Source organism: Gopherus evgoodei, chromosome 12 (assembly GCF_007399415.2).
Source record: "Gopherus evgoodei ecotype Sinaloan lineage chromosome 12, rGopEvg1_v1.p, whole genome shotgun sequence".
Taxonomy (NCBI): domain Eukaryota; kingdom Metazoa; phylum Chordata; order Testudines; family Testudinidae; genus Gopherus; species Gopherus evgoodei.
Window position 1 is genome coordinate 41,621,173 of NC_044333.1, and position 22,903 is coordinate 41,644,075.

General features: G+C 42.8%; 1 protein-coding gene across 1 annotated transcript in view; it reads left to right on the plus strand.

The window, feature by feature from the left end:
• NFAT5 (nuclear factor of activated T cells 5) overlaps nt 1–22,903 on the plus strand; it is a 161,774-nt gene that overhangs the window by 126,777 nt on the left and 12,094 nt on the right. Inside the window, 3 exon segments of the mRNA XM_030582298.1 lie at nt 1,804–1,936; nt 13,248–13,325; nt 22,412–22,560. Coding sequence (XP_030438158.1) covers nt 1,804–1,936; nt 13,248–13,325; nt 22,412–22,560 — 360 coding nt within the window.

The window sequence follows — 22,903 nt, forward strand, 5'->3', positions numbered from 1 at the left end:
CCACCCTCTTATATCTTTTGCACAAGGCAAGAAACCTTTGTCCCTCTCTGGGTTCCCACCCCTCCTCCTTAATGGAAAAGCACCTGGTTAAAGATGGATTCCAGTTCAGGTGACATGATCACATGTCATTGTGAGACCCTCAAGCCTTCCTGACTCACAGGAAAGCTTACAAGTAAACAGAGCCATCTACAGGCAATTGTTCTGGTTAATGAGAGCCATCAAGATTCCAAACCACCATTAATAGCCCACACTTTCCTTAATTACAATAGGACAGTGGTCCCCAACCTTTTTGTGGCCAGTAGCACGTTCGTGTTTTCAGAAGAGTGTGGCGGGCGCCAACAATTTTTTTAAGGCTTATTTTGTATTTGTACATTAAGTAATACGAAAAACATCATATTTAATATTACATAATATATGAATCAAGAGAGAAGCTGAAGAGAAGCCCTGAGGACAGAGAACACTGGAGCCCGCAGCACTCTGTCCCCGGCAGATGCAGGGCCACAGCTTCTCTCCCCTGCTGGGCACTAGGCGGGCACATATAAATGTGTTGGGGACAACTGCAATAGGACCTCAGAGTTATATTTGATATTCCTAGTTTCAAATATAAGAATGATGCATTCATACAAATAGGATGAACACACTCAGTAGATTATAAACTTTTTGTAATGAAACCTTACAAGAGACGTTTTGCACAAAGCTTATTCCAGTTACATTATATTCACACTCATTAACATATTTTCATAAAATCATATAAAGTGCAACGTTACAGGATGTTTACACTTTTATTTGTTGTCTGTAATTGTTTGAATCTTTTGTGTGAATTAAAAGATCTTTTCCAAATGGCTGCAAAAGCACATCTGGTGTGAATACTCCAGCAAATATTTATTTGTGACACTTTTGCTTTGTGTGAACATTCTTGCAAATACTCATTCAAATGTCCTTGAAGAAAAAGAATTTCAAATACTGAGAAACTGAATTGGGAGGTTTTATTTACAAGGACTTTTTTGCTGGATTCACATAATATGTTATCTTTAAAGGGTAGGCGATAGAAATGAGTGAAATCTTCCATGCAAAAATTACCATAAAACTCTTGTAATGCTGCAGAATAAAAGGGACTACTAGAGAGAAGTACAAATGAATTCTGCAGCCCTTTGACTCTTCTGCCCCTTGCCTGGTCTCTCAAAATGGATGTCCTTTTATCTTTTTCATTTCTTCTGTGTTTACACAACTTCCCAGTACCTATGAAATGGTAAATATCTTGAATTCAGGAGATGTACTGGACTCTTGTACTCAGGTTCTCTTTGCCTGAGTTGCCAGAACCTGAACCTCTCCCATTGAGTACAGAGGCCCTGATTCAACAAAGTACTTAAACGTGTACTTAATTCTTTCCCACTTCAGTGGGATTTAAGCACAGCTTTTAAAGTTAAGCACATGCTTAAGTGCTGTGCTGAATCAGGGCCAGAGTTCAAAGGTATGTGTATGTCTTTCCCACTCTTCCCTCCCTCCCGCCCACCCCGTTTACACCATATGTTACATGTAAGCATTGTATAGGCAGAACATTCCAGTGTCCTTTTCAGCTCCACATGGTTGTCCATTTCTTTTAACAGAAGCACAGCTTCACCGCCTTTCCCCCCTGCACTTCTTACAGGTTTTCTTTTACTAGAATGTATTTGCTAGTGTTTGTGCTAGTCCATTTTTTGCTTTGATTTGGCTTATTTTGGGTGGATAATAGTTACCTTTTAAATTGCAATTAAAATAATGAAGAAATCTTTCTAATATGAACTCTCTCTCCTTGCAATACAGAATCATCTTATTGTGAAGGTGCCACCATACCATGACCAGAAAATAACCTCATCTGTTTCTGTGGGGATATATGTGGTGACTAATGCTGGAAGATCACATGATGTGCAGTCATTTACATACACTCCAGATACATGTACGTAAAGTGAAGAAATGAGGGGAGGGAATGGACAAAATGGCGTGCAAGATCTTTTCTGATTTTAATTTTTGAATATTGAAGCAGAGAAAAAGGGGCTAACAAGGGTAGTAGCTATGTGAAGTTGGGTAATAGGCTTTTCAAATATACATGTTCAGCAATAATATACCATTACAATGACATTTCTTCTTTGATAAAGTGGTCCATAAAGGTGCTTAAACAACCTTCTGAAATTTCAAGGCATTTTAGGAAGAATGTTTTGAGTCACGAACATGACAGTTTCTTACTAGCCAAAGCACTTTGAAAGGCTCCTGTTTCTTCCCTCAGCTGAGGACTTTTCTGTGCCCCAGACCCTAATATAGGGAGACACAATAACAGTCATGATTGCAATAAAGATGGTGTTGTGTGCTGTTGAGTACTGGGAGAGCCACGCTTAGGGATCTCATGAAGGGAAATAGTTAACTTTAGGGCTCAGCTGTCTACACGCTGGATCTTGAGTCCTAAAATTAATCTCTGAACAGGAGGCTAAGCACAGAATGAAGTCAAACTGCAATTGTATTAGTTGTGAAAATGCCTGCAAAGGATGAGGAGACACTACACGCGACAGACAGGTAACCATAGAGGGAAAGGGACTTGAGGAAGAATTAGGGAGCAAATGTTTCCTCACTACTCAAAAATAAAATAAAATCTAAGGCTTCTGTTTTCTCGTAGACTGTGCAATATTTAACCAACTATCAAAATGTTTTACTTCAGTCCCAGTAAACTTTGATCATGGCAGGCTATCAACATTTCTCCACCTACGTGTTATATCGACATCAGAAATGTTAATATTCTGGGAGCTCCTTTTGTTAGCAAAATCTGCTCCCTCAAGTAATGAGGTCTGAAGGATTAACTTACATGCCATAACAAGGATGGAGCAAGGGAATCCCAGCCAGATACAGGCTGCTGCTTTCACATAGTAGTATCAATTTCAGGTTTATATAAATTCAAAAAAGGAAGAACCCAAGCTGCAGGGTAAGTGAAGGTACAGCTGTTTGCCGTGGAAGATATAGCAAAATAAATAGCACCAAGCATTCTGTGTAGAAAGACCGAAGGGTGCAAATCATACAGATATAGTCTGTTTTTGATGCCACACTCTCTAATACGGTAACCAGCTTGCTTGTTCAAAGTAGAAATGAAAATGAAACTTAGAAGTACATCGCTAATTCTTTTTATTTTTATCTTTGAAAACTATTGACTATCTTAGCCTGGGAATTTATTTTACATGACTGATGTCCCATAATTCACTAATATGACCTATACATTGTGAGGCTCTTACACTGCAGAGATAAGATATGCAACTTAATAATACTCATAGGGAATGTGATTTTTATTTCCTTCTGTTTATGCGAGGAGGTCAAGCTATCATGCAAGAGGATCTTCTATGTACTGGCAAAAAGGGCAATGAAAAGTTCTGCATAGCTGCAGTTGAACACCTAGAGCAGAAGCATAGTCAGCATAAACCAAAGGGTGAATGTAAGAGTCGTGCAAGCTCTATTAGTGCCACTGTACGAGCCCGTGACTGTAAGGAAGTACCTCTAGAGAGGTATAGTAACAATTTCTCTTATTCCCAGACGTATATGTACTGGATCTCATTTTCACTGAGGCTTCAACTGCACTTCCCACATGTTGCGTGCACACATTAGTGCAGTAAGAATTGTAGGCAGGTGATAGAATTTTAATGTGTAAACCCATTTGGACAAATTTTGCAATGGACAGAAAATTGCCATCATAACACAATAGGGTTCACACCAGTGTGTGCACAGAAAATTGTGCTTACATAGGGAGTGAATATGGGGCTCATTGGTTCATTGGTATTCCCATGCTGGTAACATAGTCTTTAGACACAAAATTCCTCTGAAATGCTAGTTAATGATTATTTTAACTAGTAAACCTGCAGCTCTTCATTTTAGTGCTATATATATTTGATCAACTTTGTCAGTCTCATCTTCTGTTTTCTGTCAATCAGGGTGGGGGCAAGGAAAGATGTAATAGATTCAATAATGTCATCACTAGGGATGTACTCTTACCTTGATACATAAGGACTTCTGTGTGTTATTCTCTATGCTTCAAAATGAGAGTATAAGAAGAACCTGATGTCTTGCTGTCCTATGTGTCTCATTGCTATTTCTGCAGAGCAAAGGAATTCAAGGAGCTCTCTCATGAATATGGTCTATGTGAAACATTAAGATTAGAGAAATGTTGAGAGCGGCAGCTAGATATTGGGGTTATACATTAATTACAAATGCCTGAGAGATTATATACTGTAAACCTGTTAAAAAATATAAGAACTTTGCTATGGTGAAAACCTTCAGTGCAGCTATTTGTAGTCTGTAGGCTGAGATACTCTTTTAAAAAAAAACACAACAAAAAACACCTCAGGGGAGTTGGACACCTGACTTCCTTAGACTCCTTTGAAAATCCAAATGCATGGTCAGCCTGTTACTTGTACACAACATGTCTGTCAGTAGAATGGATAGATAGCTTTACATCATCTGCTTGTGAGAGAAGAGAGCTAGAAATTTTTTCCCTATGTTGAATGTCTAAAGTAATTTTGGTAAAATATTAATGATATCACAAAGTTTATAATGAGCTTGTGGGATACAGCCCAGGGTTCAGGTCTTTGGCCCAGTGACCCAAAGAGAGTCTTCTGTTTGGAGATGTTGCCTTCAGAGAATATCTGTATTCAGCTCCACAAAAACTGTATTTCACGTGTGTTGTAAAAGGTGTTTACCAGTATCATACTGGTATTCATGGTACACCATCTATTATTATTATGGGGAAGAGAGGGTTCCAGGACCATTTGCATGACTCAAAGACTTTTCCCACTTATTTTTAACGTTTACTTATTTGGTATCTGAATTAGAAGGTGTAATCTTGTCAGGAGATGTGAACATTTTTTCTCCTAAATTTTATCCTGATTGTTTTCTGGCCTCCAGTGATAGTAGAAGTCAATTACTGAATGATTGTTAAACTGACGTATTTTATGAGGACCAAGTTGACCTGGAAATATGTAACTAATGTGTCTTGTCTTTTGTATGGGTTCTCTTTTGAGTGCCTGTGTACACAGAATCGTAGGACTGTCTCCTGCACTCATGGCAGGACTGAGTATTGTCTAGACTAGGGTGGGCAAACTACGGGCTGGATCTGGCCTGCAGGATTGCCCCCTGTGGTGCAGCAGGCCCCGCACTGCTCTCAGAAGCGGCTGGTACCACTTCGGCCCCCGGACAGGAGGGCAAAGGACTCCGTGCATTGCCCTTGCCTCCAGTCACTGCCCCCACAGCTCCCATTGGCTGGGAACGGGGAACCGCGGCCAATGGGAGCTGCAGAGGAGGTACCTGGAGGTGCGGCAAGGGAATCTGCCCTGGCTCCGGTGCATCCCACTGCCACTCCAGAGCCACTTTAAGTAAGCGGCGCCAGGCCGGAGCCCGAACCCTGCCTGCATCCCAACTCCCTGCCCTAAGCCCCGACCTGCACCTCACACCCCTCCTGCACCCTAGCTCCCTGCCATCAGCCCCCTGCCACAACCCACACCCCTCCTGCACCCCAATCCCGTCTCGAGCCCCTACCACACCCTTCATCCCTCCTGCACCCCAACCCCCTGCCCTGAGCCCCCTCCTGCACTCTGCACCCCATCTGCACCTCAACCCTCTTCCCTAAGCCCCCTCATACGCCCCTCCTCTGCCCAAACCTCCTGCCCTGAGCCCTCTTCTGCACACCGCACTCCCTCCTGCACCCCAACCCCCTGCCCCGGCCGTGCATACAATTTCCCCACCCAGATGTGGCCCTTGGCCCAAAAAGTTTGCCCACCCCGGTCTAGACCCTTCCTGACAGGTGTTTTCTCTAACTTGCTCTTTTAAAAATCTCCAGTGATGGAGATTCCATAATCTCCATAAGCAATTCATTCCAGTGCTTAACCACCCTGACAGGACATTTTTCCTAATGTTCAACCTAAACTGCCTTTGCTGCAATTTAAACCAATACCCTTGTATAGTGCACTAAAGTTTGTATTCATTTGGCCAGCAGTATTTGCTGAGGGCCACATCTGCACCCTATGTGTCCTCATACTTCCAACTGAGGGCATAGTGACTCCAACTGCCCCAGTTTCTTCTCCCCTGCCAGGAAGCCATGTGATATCTGAGCTTCTTCATTCACTGTGCAGATTACCCATTGTTTGTACGTGGTTGTAAATAGATAGGTACATAGCAGTTGGTAATTAGTGTTAAGGCATGTCTACACCACGAGCACTACAGCAATGTGGCAAAAGGGAGGTTTCACTAGTATGTGCCGTAGTATCTAGGTATTCCGGTCAGTATGCATCTAAGAGGGAGTTTGATTACTCTATACCAGTGGCTCTCAACTTTTCCAGACTACTAGACTCCTGAAAGGGGTACAGTAATTTGTCTTTCTTACCCCCGAGTTTGACGTCACTACTTGCTTACGAAATCAGACATAAAAAAACAAGTGTCACAGCTCACCATAACTGAAAAAATTTGCTTGCTTTCTCATTTTTACCATATAATTATAAAATAAATAAACTGGAATATAAATATTACACTTACATTCAGTGTATAGTATATAGAGCAGTATGAACAAGTCACTTTATGAAACTTTGAGATTGTATTGACTTCACTAGTGCTTTCTGTGTAGCCTGTTGTAAAACTAGGCAAATATCTAGATGAGTTGATGTATCCCCTGGAAGACCTCTGCGTACCTCAGGGATACATGTACCCCTTGGTGAGAACCATTGCCCTAGACATAGGAGCCCCTCGGAGAGATAATAGTCCCTGGTAGCTCTCCTTTTCTCCTCAAGAGCCTGCTCCTTGTGCATACCAGTATCATTAGTTCTATTGGGCTCCATGGGGGATGCATCACTGGAGAACACCATTGTCTGCATCCAGCCCAATCCAGGGCTAGATCCCCTTTACCACCATCTCTCATGGGGGCAGGGGTTACAACCAGCCTGTTCTGTTCCACTGCCAGCTGAACAGTCTGCTCAGGGCTCTGATGAGGAGTTACAAGCAGAGGACCACCTTATCCTGGCTCCCCTCTCATCATCATCATCCGGCTGTGGTATCTTCATCATCTGCCTCAGTGATCCCCAACCTTTTTGTGGCTAGTAGCACATTCATGTTTTCAGAAGACTCTGGTGGGCACCAACAATTACTCGCATACAGGGCTGGCTCCAGGCACCAGTGGAGCAAGCACATGCCTGGGGCAGCACATGCTATGGTCGGCATTCCGTCCATTCTGCAGAGTTGGAGCGTTCTTTTTTGTTTTTGGTGCCAGTTCTGGGCAGTGCAGAGAGAAACCAGGAGGACAGAGAACATAGGCACCCACAGCCTGCAGCCCCGAAGTACTCTGTTCCCAGCAGGTGCGAGGCCCCGGCTTTTCTCCTCTGCTGTGCTCTAGGTGGGCCCAGCGCCTGCTGGGGACAGAGAACACCAGCGCCTGCAGCCCCGGAGTTCTCTGTCCCTGACAGGCACAGGTATGCGGTTTCTCTCCGGCTTAAGCTGCGACCCCGTGCCTGCCAGGGACTGAGAACAGTGGTGCCCGCAGTTTGCAGCCTTGGAGAAGCTGGAGAGAACATAAGAACGGCCGTACCGGGTCAGACCAAAGGTCCATCTAGCCCAGTATCTGTCTACCGACAGTGGCCAATGCCAGGTGCCCCAGAGGGAGTGAAGCTAACAGGCAAAGATCAAGTGATCTCTCTCTTGCCATCCATCTCCATCCTCTGATGAACAGAGGCTAGGGACACCATTCTTTACCCTTCCTGGCTAATAGCCATTTATGGACTTAGCCACCATAAATTTATCCCAGTTCCCTTTTAAACATTGTTATAGTCCCAGCCTTCACAACCTCCTTAGGTAAGGAGTTCCACAAGTTGACTGTGCGCTGTGTGAAAAAGAACATCCTTTTATTTGTTTTAAACCTGCTACCTATTAATTTCATTTGGTGACCCCTAGTTCTTGTATTATGGGAATAAGTAAATAACTTTTCCTTATCCACTTTCTCTACATCACTCATAATTTTATATACCTCTATCATATCCCCCCTTAGTCTCCTCTTTTCCAAGCTGAAGAGACCTAGCCTCTTTAATCTCTTCTCGTATGGGACCCTCTCCAAACCCCTAATCATTTTAGTTGCCCTTTTCTGAATCTTTTCTAGTGTTAGAATATCTTTTTTGAGGTGAGGATACCACATCTGTACACGGTATTCGAGATGTGGGCATACCATGGATTTATATAAGGGCAATAAGATATTCTCAGTCTTATTCTCTATCCCCTTTTTAATGATTCCTAACATCCTGTTTGCCTTGTTGACCACCTCTGTGCACTGCGTGGACATCTTCAGAGAACTCTCAACGATAATGCCAAGATCTTTTTCCTGACTCGTTGTAGCTAAATTAGCCCTCATCATATTGTATGTATAGTTTGGGTTATTTTTTCCAATGTGCATTACTTTACATGTACCCACATTAAAATTCATTTGCCATTTTGTTGCCCAGTCACTTAGTGTTATGAGATCTTTTTGAAGTTCTTCACAATCTGCTTTGGTCTTAACTATCTTGAGCAGTTTAGTATCATCTGCAAACTTTTCCACCTCACTGTTTACCCCTTTCTCCAGATCATTTATGAATAAATTGAATAGGATTGGTCCTAGGACTGACCCTTGGGGAACACCACTAGTTACCCCTCTCCATTCTGAGAATTTACCATTAATTCCTACCCTTTGTTCTCTGTCTTTTTACCAGTTCTCAATCCATGAAAGGACCTTCCCTTTTATCCCATGACAGCTTAATTTACGTAAGAGCCTTTGGTGAGGGACCTTGTCAAAGGCTTTCTGGAAATCTAAGTACACTATGTCCACTGGATCCCCCTTGTCCACATGTTTGTTGACCCCTTCAAAGAACTCTAATAGATTAGTAAGACACGATTTCCCTTTACAGAAACCATGTTGACTATTGCTCAACAGTTTGTTTTTCTATGTGTCTGACAATTTTATTCTTAAGTATTGTTCCGACTAATTTGCCCAGTACTGACGTTAGACATACTGGTCTGTAATTGCCGGGATGACCTCTAGAGCGTGCAGCCCCGGAGTTCTCTGTCCCTGGCAGGCGCGGGGCCATGACTTCTCTCCCCTGCTGGGCACTAGATAGGCGCACATAAATGCCTCGGCGGGCGCCATGGCACCTGCAGGCACCACATTGGGGAGCACTGATCTACCTCAACCCCAGATGACTTTCAAGGCATTCCAGGACTTGCTGCGCAGAATGCCTGATACATTGGAGATTCCAGCTGAGGTGGTCCAGGAAAATTCATGCACAATCCTGACATCTTGCAGTGCCCATCAGCAAGGGCTTTTATAGCCACCTAAATTGCTCTGGCAGAAACCTGCTTATTCAGCACCAACATCAAAAAGAACGGATTGTTGCTAAGTATCTTCACAGGACTTTGAGCAATTATATACATATTTCACACCGGTGTCATATTACAGCAGTGAATGAGAGGTCGAGGCAAAATCAACAGAAAGCAGCATCAAGAGACAACAAACCCAAGAATTCAGATATATTTCCCTGGAAAATGTATCCTACATACAGTCCCCAGCTGAGAATCACCATTTTCCAGGCCCTGTTGATGAAGTGTGGTTATTTGAATTGGGATTCCATACTCAAATTTGCAGACAAGCTTCCCCAAGATCAGCGTAGTTTAAGTCCTTGATAGCCGAAGGTCAGCTTTTGGCATGTACATTGCTCCAGGCAGCTCTTCGTACTGTGGATATGGCTTTTAGATCCATGGCTACCTCAGTTGCCACTAGGAGATGTGCTTGTCTCCAGTCATCAGTGATCCTTAAAGAGTTAAAACTGAGGATCTTCCATTTGAGGGATCTGAACTTGTCAGTATGAAAACAGTCAAAACTTCACATTCTTTGAAGGACTTTCCTGCCACGCTGAGTTCTTTAGGATTCTATACTGCTGCATCAAAGTGGAAGCACTATAAGCCTCAACAACAGCAAAGGCAATCATTTTATACCCAATTTAGGCAACCGGAATCACCCAGAAAGCATGAAAAATTCCACAGGAGGAAGTCATTTCCATGCATACCGTGTCTATGCTTCATCATTCATCATCATTAAAGAAGTAGATTTGACCCCTGGTCAGGAGTGATGTACAAATTCTGTTGGTTCTTCCTGTTTGTTCCCTCCATTTTAGGGATCATATATTTCATTTTCTTGGGGTCTGGAGCAATATACCCTCTAATATTTTACATCCATGTGCAGAATTAATTTTGTTATCTGTACCAATATAGAAGTGATGTGGGGCGGGGCCTAGGGATTCAGAGTGTGGGAGGGGACTCAGGCCTGGGGCAGAGGGTTGGAGTATGGGGGGTGAGGGCTCTGGCTGAGGGTGCAGGCTGTGGGGTAGGGCTGGGGATAAGGGGTTTGGGATGTGGGAGGGGGCTCAGGGCCAGAGAATTGGGGTGTAGGGGGGGAAAGGGCTCTGGGCTGGGGCCAGACATTAGGGGTTTGGGGTGCAGGCTGTCCCGGGGCTGCAGCAGGGAGAGAGGACTCCCCCCAGCCCTCTCTCGCCACAGCAGCCTGGGGTCGGGGGAGATGCACCTCTCCCTGGCCGCAGCAGCTCTAGGGCTGGGGGAGAGGCGCCTTTCCTTGTCTGAGCAGCCCTTGATAGCCTGCTATGCGGCCACACAGCTTAGAGGGAACTTGGGTCTGGAACATCATCACTATGGATGATTGGATCCTGGAAATCCTGTAGGAAGGCTATTCTACCCAATTACAGATCATTCCTAACCTCCCCCTCACACATCTTCCCCATCCCATTTCAGGGCCCCCTCTCACGAGAACATGTCACATTACGAGATACAATCACTTCTCAATCTTAGAGAAGTTGAAAAATTTCCTCTAAAACACATGGAAGGGATTTTTCTTTCATGACTTTGATTCCCAAAAAGAAATTGGCTGGTGCCCTAGTCTAGATCTGAGACAACTGAACACCTTCATTTGCAAGCTTAAGTTCAGGATGGTACTCTGGCTTTATTTATTCCAACCCTAGATCTACACAACTGGTTTGCAGCTCTCAACCTTCAAGATGCTTGTTTGCCTAAAGCACTTCCTGCAGATGTGATGGATTAAGTCCCACTACCAGTACAGGGTGCTACTATTCGGCCTATTAACAACTCCAAGAGTATTCATGAAATATCTAGCTTACATCAAGAAACAAGGAGTTCAGATTCATCCATGTTTACATGGCTGGCTCATTTGCAGGAAGCTATATCAACAAGTAATTGACTCTGCAACTTCTTGCCTTCCTGAGATTAAGTAATCAGAGAAGTCAGACTACCTCCTACTCAAAAAATAAGTTATACGGGTGATTTTGGACTCCACAACAGCAATGTCCATTTGTCCCAAGAAGGATTCCAAGCTATGGTAGATCTGTCCGCCCACCTACAAATTAATCCCAAAACCGGTGTAAGAATTTTTCTGACTTTTGGGACACAAAACCTCCTACACGTACATAGGTCAGCTTGCCAGACTTCACCACCTTTGCATACAAGGGTGGTTGAAGTCTGATTTTCCGACAAGCAGTTGTGGGTATGTCAATGCATGTTCCCCCAGAAATCCTCTTGTCATTAAGCTGGTGGAAAAACTCTCAAAGTTTGTAAGTATCCTCTCCACAACTGCCATCAAAGACATTGATGACAGATGCCTTCACATTGGGATGGGAAGTCCACTTAGACAATATTCAGACATGGGACATGTGGACTCTTCAGAAAGCCTGGCTTCACATAAATATCTTGTAGCTAAGGGCCACTCATCGGGCATGCATGATTTTCCTCTGAGTTCTAAAAGGTTGAATAAGTCAATTCCTGACAGACAACACTTCAATAATGTTTTATATAAACAAACAAGGGGGAGCAGATTCTTTGTCATGAATCTGTATGCCAATGGAATTTCTGTACGACTCTGACAGAAATACTTATCAGGTTTAAAGAATGTGCTGGCAGATCTCAACAGACTATTTGCAAGTGACCACGAATGGTGAGTGAAGGACACTAAAATCCAAGACATTCCTCAAGTGGGGTCATCCAGTCATAGACCTCTTTGCCACCAAAGAAAACAAAAGTGTCAAAAGCTCTGCTCCAGAGGAGGACCAAGTCTGGCATCCCTGTCCGATGCATTTCTGATCCCCAGGTCTGATGTATGCTTACCTTTGAGTTCTGTTGATCCCAAGAGTTTTCATGAAGCTCAGGCAGGATTCAGCCAGAATAGTCATGGTAGTTCAGGCATGGCTGAGGCAATTCTGGTTCTCAGGCCAGAATATCTCCATCCAACCACCGGTGCAATTGCCTCCCCAGCCAGATGTGATATCTCAGAGATGGACAGAACCTAATATGCATCTCAAATTTCTGCTCATCAGTTCATGTGTATTTCACATTTTTCACAGCATACAGTTGCTACATTTTTTTGAAAAGCCTTCTGAGGGTATGTCACAGGATGCCATTAACCCTTTAAGTGAGAGCAGGGCCATTGCACCTGTGACTGGTCCACTAACCCCAGCTGACCTTTAAAAGAGGGCACCTGGTCTTTGAGAGAGAGAGAGATCTGGTGAGGAGGAGTGTGAGGCACAATCAGGATGGGGGTAGAGAAAAATTAGAGGGACATGTAGGGTAGCTACGTGGTAATAAATGCATATGTTTACTAAGCATAACTACACAGTGGAAGCATCAAGATCTGATGCTTATTTTGGTAGGGCTTTCTTGGAATAATTTTTTTAGGTAGATTGCTGGCACCCACCTCCTGTCATCTAGGTCATTGATTAAGTCTCCAACAGTGGAATATATATATATATGGACAAGCACTCAAAAAGAAACAATTATTTACTTACAGTAGCTTTGGCTCTTTGAGATGTGTTGTCCATATCTGTTCCACAACCTGCCCTCTTTCCGTGCTACCAAGGGGACAGAAAAGATATGGGTTCTATATTGGTGAAGGAATGGAGAGGTGGTTGGAGTGGCCTGCTGTTTATGCCCTCCATTAGAGGCAGTAAGACACTCAGGGTGCCAGTATGGCCCGCAATGGACATTAATGGCCAAAAGAATCTTAATTCAAGTGCACTGGGCACATGCACACCAAAAGTGGAATATATATGGGTAAAACCTCTTGAAGACCCACAGTTACTGTAAGGTAAGTAGCCATTTCTTGTGAGAACGCTTTCAACATACTTGAGATTCAGCAATGTCTTTTGTCTCAACAGCTGGTACTCTGAATGTTAATGTGAAGAAAGAAATCTCCAGCCCAGCACAGCCTTGTTCTTTTGAAGAGGCTATAAAAGGTACTAAATTGATTCTTATCAATGTCATTAATTAGTGAGCTATAACTTTCTCCATCATCCCTGTCTAGATTGTACACTGAAGGAGCTAGGGGTCCCATAGAAATAGTTTGTGATCATATCATTAGATTTTATGCATATAACTTTTCTTTTTCTTTTCTGACTTTGAAGACTTCGCCTTGCAACTACAGTGTTTTTATATACATCAATAAACATGGATTAGTATAGAGCAAAAACCATTCAGAAGTTTTAAATAATCCATCTGGACTCTTCCTGTATACTGCCCTATGTTCCATTCTTTCTTTAATATGCTTCCAAGGGATGAGGATGAGAGAAAATGAAGTTTCTGTCACTTACACACTTAACTTGGGAATTATTACAAGGAATTTAGAAAATATTAATTAATTAATTAATGCAAGATAAAATTTAAAAGATTAAGAAGCACTAAGTTTAGCATCAACCCCCTCTTAACGTTCTAGCTTTGGATATTACCTTAAGAGGGGTTGAAGTTACATTGTGACCGTATTGTAAGCACAGTTGGGGCTGTTCTGTAGCTGCCTATCTGGTTTCACTGTGGAAGCTGAGAATACTTACTATTTCTAATATTCTTCTCTCATTCCCTCCAGTGTCTGTGGTGTGATTAATACTGGTTAATCAAGACGTTTGCATCACTTGGCTCATGAGATACATGTGCAAAATTCTCTGGTTTTGAAGTGGGAGGTGTATTTAAATTGTATGTATTGGAACATAGTAAAGGAGGGGCCCCAGGGGGGACATTTCTATTCATTTGTTAAAACTAGTGTGCCATGGTTAATGGAAATTTCTATAACCTGCTCTGATGAAGACAGTTTGAAGGGAGAGCAGATTAAACAATGTGATCACAAGTTTGATAGGAATCCATAGCTCTAGGTTAAAATCACAAAGCTGATATTTAAAGTTAAGTTTTACATTTGGGCCTTGGCAGTTGATGTTCCCAGAAACCAAATGCACTCTTTTGACCAATCAGCAAGAATAGAACAATATGTAATGGGGTTTAAACTTGCAGGGAAAATGTAGGGAAAGACTTTGAAGAACCTCTATGACCAACAGGATCTGGTTGAAAATTTGAAAGTGGAAAGCAGCTTGGCTGAAAATGATCATGAAATGGTAGAGTTCATGATTCTAAGGAATAGTAGGAAGGAAAACAATACAGACAATGGACGTAAAGAAGGCAGACTTTAGCAAACTCAGAGCATTGGTAGGTAAGATCCCATGAGAAGCAATTCTAAGGAGAAAAAAGAGTTCAGGGGAGTTGGCAGTTTTTAAAAAAAGACACTGTTAAAGGCACAAGAGCAAACTATCCCACTGTGTCAGGAAGATAAGAATTATGGCAAGAGACCACTCTGGCTTAACCAGGAGATCATCAGCAACACTGAATCTCAGAGTCATACAAAAAGTGGAAACCAGGTCAAATTAAGAAGGATGAATACAAAAAAGCAACACAAGCATGTAGTAACAAAATTAGAAAGGTCATGGCAAAAATTAGATTAAACTAGTTAGGAAGCTAAAGGGTACTAAGAAAATATTTTACAAATATATGAGAAGCAAGAGGAAGACCAAGGACATGGTGGGCCCATTACTCAGTGAGGAGAGAAAGACAATAACAGAAAACACAGCTATGGCCGAAGTGTTAAATGATTTTTTTGTTGTTTTTGCCAAAAAAGTTAGCAATGATAGGATGACTAATATAGTGAACATCAGTGTAAATGAGGTAAGGTCTCAGGTAAAAAATGGAACAGAACAAATTAAGAATTATTTAAGGCAGTCGACACTACTTTTTAAAGAGCCACCCTCTTGAGCAATGTGAGTTACAGAGACCTAAATGCTGTCCGCTTTGTTGCCGGAAGAGACACTTCCACTGACATAGCTTCTGCCTCTCATGGAGGTAGAGTAATTATATCAACGGGAGAGTGCTTTCCCATCCATAGTGTCTTCTCTAGACGTGCTGCAGTTGCGCCAATGTAGCACTTCTAATATAGACCTACCCTTAGATAAGTTAGGTGTCTTCAAGTTGACATAGCCTGATGAAATATATCCTAGAACACTTAAGGAACTGGTTGAAGAGAGTTCTGAGCCATTAGTGATTTTTTCTGAGAACTCCTGGAGGACAGGAGAGATCCCAGCAGACTGGAAAAGGGACAAATATAGTGTCTGTCTGTCTATAAAAAGGGAATAAGGACAACCAAGGAAATTATAGACCAGGCAGCTTAAATTCGGTACACGGAAAGATAATGTAGCAGATAATCAAACAATCTTTTTATAAGCACCTAGAAGAAAATAAGGTAGTAAGTAACAGTCAACATGGATTTTTCAAGAACAAATCATGTCAAACCAACCTAATGTCCTCCTTTGACAGGGTGACATGCTTTGTTGTTGAGGGGGAAGACTCATAGACTTTAGGGTCAGAAGGGACCAATATGATCATTTAGTCTGACCTCCTGCACAAAGCAGGCCACAGAATCCTACCCATCCACTTCTGTAACAAACCCCTAACCTATGTCTGAGTTATTGAAGTCTTCAAATTGTGGTTTGAAGACCACAAGCTGCAGAGAATCCACCAGCAAGTGACCCATGCCCCACGCTGCAGAGGAAGGCGAAAAACTTCCACGGCCTCTGCCAATCTGCCCCAGAGGAAAATTCCTTCCTGACCTCAAATATGGAGATCAGCTAAACCCTGAGCATGTGGGCAAGACTCCCAGCCAGCACCCAGGAAAGAATTCTCTGCAGTAACTCAGATCCCATCCCGTCACAGACCACTGGGCGTACTTACCTGCTGATAATCAAAGATCAATTGCCAAAATTAAGCTATCCCATCATACCATCCCTTCCATAAACTTATCAAGCTTAGTCTTAAAGCCAGATATGTCTTTTGCCCCTACTATTCCCCTTGGAAGGCTGTTCCAGAACTTCACTCCTCTAATGGTTAGAAACCTTCGTCTAATTTCAAGTCTAAACTTCCTAGTTTATACCCATTTGTTCTTGTGTCTACATTGGTACTAAGCTTAAATAATTCCTCTCCCTCCCTAATATTAATCCCTCTGATATATTTATAAAAAGCAAGCGTATCCCCCCTCAACCTTCTTTTGGTTAGGCTAAACATGCCAAGCTCTGAGTTTCCTTTCATAGGACAGGTTTTCCGTTCCTCGGATCATCCTAGTAGCCCGTCTCTGAACCTCTTCCAGTTTGAATTCATCCTTCTTAAACATGGGAGACCAGAACTGCACACAGTATTCCAGATGAGGTCTCACCAGTGCCTTATATAACAGTACTAACACCTCCTTCTCTTTGCTGGAAATACCTCGCCTAATGCATCCTAAAACTGCATTAGCTTTTTTAACGGCCATATCACATTGTCGGCTCATAGTCATCCTGTGATCAACCAATACTCCAAGGTCCTTCTCCTCTGTTGCTTCCAACTGATGTGTCCCCAATTTATAGCTAAAATTCTTATCATTAATCCCTAAATGCATGACCTTTTTCATCCTATTGTTGTATCTTAACTATAGTGAGGCTTTTGTTACTGTCCTACCTTCTCATAAACAATGTAGAGAAATATAGCCTTGATTAACCTGTTATAAGATGACTGCACAACTGGTTGGAAAAGCGTACTCTGAGAGTAGTTGTCAGTGGTTCATATTCACACTAGAAGGGCATAGTGAGTGGGGTCCCGCATGGCTCTGTCATGGGTCCGGTGCTATTTGGTATCTTCATAATGATTTGGATAATGACACTGAGGCCTGGGCTACACTAGTAGGGGGGGTTTCAAACTAAGATACACAACTTCAGCTACGCTATTCGCCAAGTATCTTAGTTCGACTTACCTGGCCGTCCTCACGGCGGCAAGTCGACTGCCACGGCTCCCCCGTCGACTCCACTTACTCCTCCTGCTGAGGTGGAGTATGGGTGTCAATTTGTGGATTGATTTATCGCGTCCAGACAAGACGCGATAAATCGATCCCTGATATATCAAACACTACCCGCTGATCTGGCGGGTAGTATAGACGTACCCAGAGATAAAGTTCACTAGTAATAACAAGCTGGGAGGGTTGCAAGGGCTTTGAAGGATGGGAGTAGAATTCAAAATGAACTTGACAAACTGGAGGAATGGTCTGAATTAGGATGAAATTCAATAACAAATGCAAAGTACTTTACTTAGGAAGGAATAATCAGTTGCACAAATGGGAATGCCTACTGAGGAAGGAGGACTGCAGAAAAGAATCCGGGGGTTACTGTCTATCACAAACTAAATATGAGTCACAATGTAATGCTGTTGCGCCCCTCCCCCCCCAAAAAAAAAAAAGGCAGAGGGGAGGTAAACATTATTCTAGGATGTATTAGCAGGAGTGTTGTAAGCAAGACACAAAGTAATTCTTCGGCTCTACTCAGTGCTGATAAGGCTTCATCTGGAGAACTGCGTCCAGTTCTGGGCAACACACTTCAGTAAAGATGTGGACAGACTGGAGAAAGTCCAGAGGAGAGCAATAAAAATGACTAAAGGTCTAGAAAACATGATCTACAAGGAAAGATTGAAAAAATTGGGTTTGTTTAGTCTGGAGAAGAGAAGACTGAGAGGGGACATGATAGATTTCAAGTATGTAAAAGGTTATAAAGAGAAGGGTGATAAATTGTTCTCCTTAACCACGAGGACAGGACAAGAAATAATGGTCTTAAATTGCAGCAAGAGAGATTTAGGTTAGACATTAGGAAATATTCCTAACTAGGGAGGTTGGAAATCACTCTCATTAGAAGTTTTTAAGAATAGGTTTAGACACACACCTAGAAAATACTTAGTCATGCCTCAGTGCAGGGGACTGGACTAGATGATCCACTGACGTCCCTTCCAGTCCTGCATTTCTATGATTCCATGTTTTTTCTTCTTTCTCCACAAGAGAGAGAGAGAAGCCAAAAAATATATATATATTCTAATTTATCACCTGCTGCTGAGTCCCCTCTAAGCTGTGCAGTTGTGCTGCAACCTATAAAGCTCCGCGCAGGCACTCAGGGCTGCGGCAGGAGGAGATGCCTCTCCCCCAGCCCTGGATCTGCTGTGGCAGGGAGAGACGCCTCTCCCCACCAGCCCCAGCCCAGTCCCAGACCTGCTGTAGTCAGGGGGAGAGGTGCCCAGCCCCAACTCAGCCCCGGCCCAGACCTGCTGCAATTGGGGAGAGAGGTGCCCCTCCCCCAGGCCCAGCCCAGCCCCAGACCTGTCGCGACTGGGGGAGAGGCGCCTCTTCCCTAGCCTCAACCAAGCCCCGGACCTGCAGTGGCCAAGGGGAGAGGTGCCCCAGCCCCAGCTGCAGCCAGGGGAGAGGCGCTATCCCACAGCCCCAGCCCCAGAGCTGCTGCAGTGGGGAGAGCCGCCTCCCCCCGCACCCCCAACCAAGCCCAGGTGCTGCTTTGGGGAGAGAGAGTTAGGGGTTGTCCTCTCTCCCCGCTGTAACCCCGGACAACCTGCAGCCCAACCCCCTCCTCCCTGGCCCCACCCCAGAGCCCGCACCCCCAGCTGTAGTACTGACACCCCCACACCCTAACCCTCTGCTTCAGCCCTGAGCCCCCTCCCACACTCCGAACCCCTCGGCCCCACCCCCACCACATGAATTTTGTTATGTGCACCAGTATCATCTCCGTATTGGTGCACATAACAAAATTCATTCCACATATGCGTAGGAAAAATTAGAGGGAACACTGACCAGCTCCCCAAAATGGAATGCCACATGGGATGAGCAGTTAACCAGAAGCTTAATACTTGCTCTAGGTCCTCTCTGAAAATGACAAGTAAAAGGTCCCTCCCTTGGGGGGGAGGAGCAGAGTGGGGTTAGTCCATTGGGTCTGATGTGAACTGGGATTGGTTTCTGTTGCAGAACTATTTCATAAACCTGGCCATCCCTAAATAACACACAGCTGTCTAAGGCATGAGAAATAAACAAAAAAATCCAACACCCCCGCCCCCCCCCAGTTCAACTCTCATGTGGCTCTTCAAAAGCACTTGACTCACTTGCCTAGGTCTTTCCTATCAGCAATCAAATTTCCTCTCAGTTTGGCTGTCTGAGGCCCTAGCTATTCACGTTCTTCCAGCCCTGAGGAAGGGATGCATTTTCTGTAGTTTGAGTAGCCCTGGGTTGAAGCTACTTTTTTCTTTGAGTACTTAGTCCTTGACCGTAATCCTGTCCTTACTGAATTTAATTGACAGCTTAAGCAGTTCTAGTTTGGCACTACCCCCAACATAGTCTATTAACCCTTTCTGGGGTTATTGGTTTATAAACACTAAATGCACTTCCAGATCAGGATTATTCTCTGTATTGCAGAGCTGTTGTTTGTGTCTAGGTACATTCAGACTGGATCACCCCAGAATGCATTGCACATCAGTTACAGGGAATGGTACAAATGACTTGAATAAAGGGTTGTTGAATTGTTTGTGTAGATGGGGTGCTGTCATTGAGAAGGGTGATGACATAGTGGAAAAAACACCTGCACCTAGTTTAAACTAACACTTCCACCATTGCGATACAAACAATGCAAAAAGTCCTAGTATGGACATATTCATTGTGGCTACATGCGGAAGCTTGGTTAGTAGATGGGATGGGTAAACTTGTTTTAGGGCAGGAAGGGGCAAAGGCTCTGAAGTTATATGATCTGTTTAAAGCAATCTATGCAATGTGTATTTATATTGTAAAAAAGTAACAACATCATATTTTCTTCTACAGAGGTTGTTAATGATTTAACAGAGGAAGAATGTTTAACCCACTACTTATGCAAAGTATCTTTATTGAGCTCTCAATGCAAAGGACCTTAGAGAAAAACTTCCTCATAAATCCAAGTGCCCATTAATGTCTTGAACGGTCAATTCACTGAGCCCATGATTCCATTCCTCTTTTTATTTATACCCTTCTCTCTCCTTTGTTATGTGTCCTGGCTATTTAAATCCTCTTACTTGTTACTAAGCTTTGCAGTTATTGTTCTCTGTAAGTGGCATCCCTGCCAAATGGAGTGGGCTGACACAGTCAGGGACAAATCCGCTGAGCTTTACACATAATGTTACATAACTAGCTGCCAGGTTTTGCCATGCTCATCACTGAAGGCTTTACTATTTCTCATGGATATTTATGCACGTGACTCATGAGATTCTTTCCATTCCAAAGTTAACCTTTCCATTTATTGAAAAGAAAAAACACATCAAATCCACAGTTCTAACGTTGTGAAAGAATGCTGGAGTTCTGACCCATGACAGTGCTGTGCAGAAGACCAACTTTCAAGATATAAGTAGAGTTTAATCTCAGGGCACCCTTTAAAACTTGGAAGGGTGTTCATGGGTTTGGGATTCTGGCTAAAGAACTGCTCTATATCTGACATTGCCTCTATAATACTAAATTTATTCTGAAATTGGTGGTGGTGTCAGTCTCCAGATACTGTGCTACATAACTACCTAAATAGTGCAGTATTGGTTGAGAAAGTAAAATGTAAAAAAAAAATACTGGAGCTAACCATAAAAAACATTTTTCAAAGTTCTCCCAATTTCTTCTGTTGGGTTCCATTCTCCTAGCCAAATTTGTTGAAAAGTTTAAGAAATATACCTTTGATTGTGAATGAACACATCACTGTTGTGTCTAACCCATATATCATTGGATTTAGAATTATCTTTGTACTAACACGGTTGTTTATCTGCCACTTCTTCAAAAATGCATTAGAACATTCATTGTTCCTGAGAAGCACAATGAGACTAAAGTTGAAAGATAAGTTTCTAAAGCCTACCTTTTAGAGCATAAAGAAATCCTGATAACAAATAGTTACCTTTAAATGCTAAATGCTATTTATATATCAAATTGGCCAAAACACGTAGCTATTCTAGAATGGAAATAATGTTTTGAAACTCTTGTCTCAAACCAAATTCCCAGCTAACTGGCCAATATGCAAATTCTGTGGTTTAAGTTTCCGGGGACATTCCAAAACTGAGCAGATGGAAAGAGGAGGAGAGCCTATTTGGCTATTTATACACTATGTTCAACTAATGGCTGAGGATTTATTATTCAAGATACAAAATGTTCTTTTGGGAGAGAACCTCTGATCTCTTGCAGAGTAAGTGTACTAGGAACATGGAGTAGGACATGAAAGCATTGTCCAGGGTGCTTTGCAGAAGGCTGTTCATAGTCAGTGTCCTGTTATGTTGTGTGTACATTAAAAACCGGAAATTGTTTCATAGCCTTGATTTTGGGTCTGGGATGATGATAAATGCAAAAGATAACAGCTCTTTTGATAAAAAAGATTAGCACTTCATTGAATTCAGGCTTCATATTTTACTTCTTGGTCTGAGACTTGCAGTTTCAGCAAACTTTTGAAATTAAATAATTCCCTTTTATTCGCATCCAGAATAGCAGTTGGTGTTAGGCACAATTTACAATTAGCTTAGAAAGGATTTAGGATTGAAAAAAACATTCCTCAAGAAGCTTGCCCTCCGAGTTTAGAAACATGTAGAGGACAAAGTTAGATCTTTCTTACATACTGCGTTATGACGTTGACATAGAGATCGGGCCAAGATTTTTGTTTTACAGTGTTTCACCCCAGTGAAGACTTAACCAAACTGCTTTGTGAACTTGCCGTTGTGCAAACATATCCTGAAACCAGATTGTTTCTCAGATGCAATACAATTAAGTGATTTCAATCTGGAAAATCACTTCCTGACCCTAGAAGTTTGTAATTTAGACAACTGAAGTATGGGTCTCCTGATCTAGAAATGTATCCTTGCGTGAAATGCAAAAGTATAGCATTGCTGTTGTTTAAAATCCTGTTTATCTGACACGACAATTGTTTGATTTTAAGGGGTTTAATGTGTATTCCAAGATTGTTTCAAGGTTTCTGATTTTTATAGTGATCTCTCTCCTTTTAGCATGCCATCCTCTTGTGAGGAGGAAAGCTTATGACATCCCAGCAAAACTGTACTGGAAAAGAGCCACCATCTCCCTAGTAGTCTGCCACTAAGGAGTCAATACATTGAGCCATGATTTTTAGAGACTAATGCAGGATAACATTTTATCAACTCTTTTTGTGTTTTGCAGCAGTAGGCGCCACTGGCTGTAACCTGGATAAAGTAAATATTCTCCCTAGTGCCTTGATAACTCCACTTATGCCGACCAGTGTGATTAAGAATGAAGATGTGGCTCCAATGGAAGTTACAGCCGAAAAAAGATCTCCCACGATTTTCAAGGTAAGTTAAATTATGAGCCCACTATTCTGATTATCCCAGCTTCGAGCATGACAGCATGTCAGACTATTTCATGGTAGTGTGTAGCAGAGGAGAGAAATAGGAGAGTAGTGAAAACTACAAATCCAGTCAAACCTGTAATCCAGACATGCACATAAAGCAATGAGTGATTCCCGTAAAAGTCATCAACAGCGCTCTGACACCTGCACTGTGTCCTCAGTGAAACAGACTGTGGAACAGCACAGGTGTACGAGTTCCATTAGTAGCTTGCTGGCCCAGAGTCTCTGTTCTCCTGTTGCACTGTGTTCAGCCATAAAATCAAACACGGCCAACCTCCAGAAAGCTA